The following is a 6,093-nucleotide window of genomic DNA, read 5'->3' on the forward strand; positions in this document are numbered from 1 at the left end:
CCCCCCCGCCACTAGCTGCTGAGAGTGGGCTCAGCTCTATATTCAGAGTCAATCAACCTAAGGGGTGGTTATCTACCCGAAATGTACTGACTCAATTCCTGACGGTGTAAAGCCAGGTCATGAGCCAGGTGTATTTTTGGAGCTGAAAACCAGGGGTCTCATTTCTTACCAAGGGAGCATGTGAAATATCTAGCAATTGTGTCCATTGCCTACCGGGCAAAGATTTGTGACACTGCTGCGATATTGCCTAGCAACTTTGCCAGAAACACTGCAGTTCATCTGTAAAGCAGCCTAAACCAGTTGGTATTTTTGGTCACGTCTAAGAAAAGATTTCCCCTCCCCAGGTCACATACCGAGCCCAGCAAGGCAATACGAAGCAAGCGGTGCTGAAGATGGTGATGGTGTGGGTGTTAGCCTTCCTGCTTTACGGACCTGCAATTATCAGCTGGGAATACATCACAGGCCAGAGTAACATCCCGGACGGGGAATGCTATGCTGAGTTTTTCTACAACTGGTATTTCCTCATGACAGCCTCCATCCTGGAGTTCTTCACGCCCTTCATCAGCGTCATGTTTTTCAACCTGAGCATCTACATGAACATTCAGAGACGCACCAAAATGCGCCTGGATCTCTTTCAGGAAGTGCACAGCCAGCCCTTCACAGAAGGGATGGAAACGAGCCCAGAAGCAAAGCTGTCTTTGAAATGCTGCAAGTGGGAGCAGAAGGAGCCAGCCGAGTCCCCAGACCTTCCAAAATGCGACATGCCGCAAGCAGCTGCTGAGGCCAGCCCGAGCCCCAGAGATGCACTGAACGCAGGCTCGAAGAGCCCTGGGAAGCCAAAGACCTTCAGCAGAAAGAACTGGAAAAACTCAGCCTCTACCCTGTCTTTAGAGAAACGGATGCAGACGGTCTCCCAGGGCATCACGCAGCGGTTCAGGCTCTCCAGGGACAAGAAAGTGGCAAAATCCCTAGCAGTTCTTGTAGGCATTTTTGGGATTTGCTGGGCACCATACACCCTCCTCATGATCATCCGAGCTGCTTGCCATGGCCACTGCATCCCTGACTACTGGTACGAGGCCTCCTTCTGGCTCCTGTGGATCAACTCTGCCGTCAACCCCGTGCTCTACCCCCTCTGCCACTACAGCTTCAGAAGAGCGTTCATCAAACTCCTGTGCCCCAAGAAGCTCCAGATCCAACCGCGCAACTCCCTCCAGCACTGCTGGAAGTGAGTTGATTCTCCCAATTCAGTCACTCCCGTGGACGAGTTTGCTGCAACTCGGGATGCTGGAAGAGCAGAGCGGTCGCTCTTTCGGGGAGCAGGTAGCAGCATATTTAGTATTAGCTTCTTATGTGCTATTGATGGGGTCAAAAATTGGGAGACGGGCAGGGTTCACTTAATGCAGTGCCACTTAGCTATGTCCTTTATCACACACGTGTACAAAAGGTCGCTCGTGCCAAAGTGGGGATGCCGTTTATTGAAAAAAGAAAAGCCCAATGTCAGTCTCATCTAGCCCCCTTTAATGAATACACAGCTTAGCCACTGGCAAGCTAGATATTGCTTGGGAATGCAAGGTTCCCCACTTACAGGTACACGTGGGCAAGATTGAGCAAATGTCTCAAACATTTCCTTTGCGGGGGGAAAAAAAAACAACCTTATTCATTACAAACTATTGGTGCTGCAGTAGTATCTAAGACGAGAGTCGTAGCCCAAGACTCTGCTGCTGTGCTGTACACAACAACGGACAGTTGTCAGTCCCAGAGAGCTAATAACCTAAGCATCAGATAAGGGAAGATAAGGGGAGAATACCGAGCAGCATGAAAAGCAGGGACCAGGGTGCACCAGCTGACTGTCATAAGCTATCCATGTGTGTCTGTAACTGTGATTTCCTGTTATTAGAGTAGATAAACCCCTCTGGTCAGGAGATGCCAAGGATGCTCTATGCCCATGTTACATACCTGCGAGCAGAAGCTTTAAGCCTTTTTCAAAGGTTTTGTTGTATTCGAGGAGGGGTTTTCACGGCTTGTCCAAGGGCCTGCGTTAGAAGCTGAGCGCTGTAATTCAGGGCTGTTTAACCATCAGCAGCCGTAGTCCATGCTAGAGGGAACCACGCGCCAGGCAGAGCGAGAGAGGTGGAGGCAGCAGGGTGGAAACCCAGGGGCCACTTGTTAACTCCTCGCAGGCCACATGCAGCCCACGGGCTACCAGTTGGACAGCTCTGCTTCCCAAATCACCAGATCTCCAGGATTTCCATGTGCACCACCTCTGGGCCCCGTCTGCACTTGACCAGGTGCTCGCTGGAGCGGGGAGGGAGGGAGGGAGGGAGGGATAGTCCTGGTCCTGGTCTCCTTAGGCCCTTCTCCTCCTCCCATAATGTTGCACGTGGCATTTGCCCATTGCACAAGGCTGGGGGAAGCAGGTGCTGCTTCGCAGTGCCACGTAAGAGCTCCTGGAGGTGCTTCTGTTCTGGGCCCTCTGTCATTTCCCAAGTGAGTGGCCAGGCCTGTGAAGCCCATGATCTTCAAGGCTGTAACACTCCTCAGAGTGCTCTGAAGCAGCTACCTGAAAACTTGCAAGCCCCTTAGTAAGCCTCTTAAAGCCTCTGGCTCTCCCAGGGCTGCTCACTGCGACACACATATTCAAGCATCAACTCACTGTTTCCCCATTAGTCCTTTTGATCCTTGCTAAAACTGCAATTAAATTTTGCCATCTTCCACTATCTGATTAAGCATGCCACCCTCTAGGCCTGGAGAGCCTCCCCTCCATCAGCCGCTCGACATAAAAATCCCACCTCTTTCAAACAGCTTTCCTCTCTTTTGCTCCCTGTACCCACGCCCTCTTCTGATGTGCTGCCCCGTCTCTCACCTTGGGTTTGTCTGTCTTTCCTTGTTCAGACCACAGGCTCTTTGACTATGTTTGCAAAGTGCCAAGTGGATTTACAAGTACTCGCACAAGTATCCTTCCGAACATAGCTGCATAAGAAATACAGCAAGATTGTTGGTCCCTGTGGGATGCTGGAACTTACATCAGAGTAGTGAGAACTGGAAATTACCTCTGTAATGGGATTCAGCTACAGCATGCGTCAGATATTAACTTCTTCACACGCTCAGCCCTGCTGCTGCGACGCTGCTAAGTGTGGCCCAGTGAGTAGTTTAAGCCTCTTCTCTAAGATTTTCAATACGTCCGGGGGAAATGAGTGATACAGTGGCAGCCACTGGCATAAGTCTGGTCTGCAAGATCCCATTTAGTAAGCCCCAGGAAGCACTGTCCCCACCTGCCCAGATGACCGATGGCCTTGGGTCAGATAACACACGTGTCCAATTGCAACACTGAGGCTTAGTGGCCCAGGGAGTAGGGCAATATGTTCGAGAGCCCTGCGTTCTTTGGCACAGCACTTTGTCTCCGCTTCCCATCCACTGCCTTGACAATTCTTGCTTTTTTAGACTGTACCCTCTTCTGGGGCGGGGAAGGTTTCTGACTGCGAGTGCATATTACCTTCTGATTTCAGCAGGGTTCTCAAGATGCTATTGTAAGATAAATACATAATAATTAGTTACCATGGCAAGAGCTCAGATTTAGCAGGACCGTATAAAGGAACTGGAGGTCATGAGTCTGAAATTACATCTGCAAATAAGAGGTCCACGCGCTGTCAGGTAGCCCTAAAGTACCCTCTGACTTTGTGATTCCCAAGTACACGTCGCTGCTGTCAACATGACTGTGTTTCTTGGCCTTTGCTAGGAATAAAAGAAATAATATACTCATTCCAGTAACATTTGTTGGTTTAATCAGTATTGTCATCTGAAGTCAAATTTTTGTCCTGGCTTGTGTGTGCAGTGTCTGGATCTTGTAACAGGCTCAGTTTGGTAATTATTATATACTGGTTAAGATATATATCCTTTGACACAAGGTATATACTAAGACCTGCTGTTTTGTGTACTGTCAAGTCAACTTGTTCTTTCCTTGTCTGCTGCCAACCTGTGGAAAGCTTAATAAAAAGTATTTTTATATGAAGTTTGCCAAGTGCTTTATAGAAAAGAGAAAGATGTCTGAAACGCACGGGGCACGTGAACCAATGAAGGTCACGGTGAAGTCCCACACATCGAAAACCAGTTTATGAAACAGATGGATTTCTTCTGCCATAGATTAGCCATGCTTGGAGAACACCTCGTGTACCGAGTGAATGATGCAATTCTTCTCAAGTCCAGCTCTTTTACACCATTTACTTCATATAATTTTGATCTGAAAAAGATTATATTTCTACTCACTGCCCTTGTGATCCAAAATTGCTCTCCTTACAAGAGGCAAAAGGAAGGGAGTATAAAAGCAAAGTTAAAGGTCTGTATCTGTGGCCGTCTTCCTAGAGTTTCAGGCTGGAAGGCCCCATTAGATCATTTAGTCTGACCACAACGAGCATCTGTGCGATTGCAAAAGGGAGGAAAAGTGACACGTTTTGTTATTCTGTGTCTTTAGTCAGACTAACTTCCCATTCCCCAACCCCAAGAAGGTATTTGGTTTTTCTTTGGGTTGAACCTGAAAAGTATCAGGACTGCCATATCTGGACTTCCCTGACTTACCCTAAAGCCAAACGATCACTAATCAGAACGGTTTGTCCCTTTTATCCTGCCCTTCCTGCTAACAACGAATACACTTGGCATTGCACCCTGGTGTTTCTTGTGCATGGGAAGCGGTGAACGATCACAAGAAATGTCTCTCTCTGGGGATTTCAGAGAGGAAGTGTGAGCTTGAGCTCTCTGGGCAGGCTAAACCGTCCAGCCAGGTGAATTAAAATACTGCTCACCGGTTACATAGCAGAATGCATATGGCCTACATCAGATGACCCCAGCTCATCCAAAGGTTCACATTTGCTGTTGGACAGACTCCTAAAGTAGCATCCGCTGCTCTTGTATGTCCATGCCTCCCAAAAATAAAAGGGCATTTTCTTGCACTTATCAAACAGACACCTAATGACCTGATTTCTGCCCCTTACACTCCACCTCACTCTGCAGAGGCACATTTTGTGCATCCAAACTATGTCCAATGCCATTTTTGAAAGCTCGGTCCAGCCACTTCCCAACAAATAGCCTTTGCCCATGACATCCAAGTCAAAACCAGCACCCAAGTTGGTAGTGAAGAAAATCTAACACAACTGCACAACTGCAACAAGAAGTGTTCTTGTTGAAAAACAGTACTTGATAAGCAGGCTAGTGCCTTCACTTCCTCAGATGTACTCAGCTATGAGTAAACTTGTTATTGGCATAGGTGTTTTACCTGTCGGCACTTTAACAGAGGGGAAAGCTAGGACAAATGATGGCTAAAACCTAAACAAGTCTTGTCTGGTTGTGGTCAATAGTCAAATCTCCTGCAGATTCGATGCACAAGATAGCAATAATAGAAACACAGTGGGGGGAAGCAAAGTAAGTAAATATACAACAGACTCCCAGATCACTAAATGCAATGCATGCTGCTTTTCCCTCCTGTAAAGCCTCTCCCCTGCACCTTCAGCCCTTATGTAACAGGATCTTTGCCTGAGCAAGGGCTGCTGATGGGACTTTTGTTAGACATAATCAACTAAAGAGATTAGAGATTTCCCATTTTCCTCCATCCATCTCCCCAAATGTATGAAACACATTCACATTAATGTCCTGCATTTCACATATTGGCTTAAGACATGCACCAGCAGACTCTCCCTATGTCTGAAGAAGAGCACCTTTTCCTGAAAGCTTGCAAAGAACAATTTTTCCAACTACTCAGGTGGTCTAATAAAACATGTCACATTTACCCAAATAACCTTGTCTGCCTGTGCACATAGACCAACACGGATCCAATGAACATCCCTGAAACACATGAAAATTATTATTAGGCAAGACCCTGGGCTGAACAGAAACTAGCTCAGGGCTGCTTCAGTGTTTCTGCCTTGCGCAAACTCCCCCTTCCAGGAGGTTCAGGTCACTGAGCCAATATTGTATCAATAAAAAAGCAGTAAGCTGAATCTCAGAAATATTTTTTCTGGTGCAGGTCATGGCTGCATGTGACAAGCTAAGCAATAAGCCAAAATAGTACCTTAGAAGCTTTTTTTTTTAAATAGTCCTGGTCTT

The 6,093-nt window shown here is 47.3% G+C and overlaps 1 protein-coding gene across 1 annotated transcript in view; it reads left to right on the top strand.

Annotated features, from left to right (window-relative positions):
- The window catches only part of HRH3 (histamine receptor H3), a 35,573-nt gene extending 33,322 nt beyond the window's left edge, over positions 1-2,251 (top strand). The window contains exon 5 of the mRNA XM_019509757.1: positions 345-2,251. Within this exon, the coding sequence (XP_019365302.1) occupies positions 345-1,229 (885 nt within the window). The 3' untranslated portion in view covers positions 1,230-2,251. The remainder of the gene's footprint in view (positions 1-344) is intronic.
- The last annotated feature ends 3,842 nt before the right edge of the window (positions 2,252-6,093 follow it).

This window comes from Gavialis gangeticus, unplaced genomic scaffold (assembly GCF_001723915.1).
Source record: "Gavialis gangeticus isolate Ggan-Ray unplaced genomic scaffold, GavGan_comp1, whole genome shotgun sequence".
NCBI lineage: Eukaryota > Metazoa > Chordata > Crocodylia > Gavialidae > Gavialis > Gavialis gangeticus.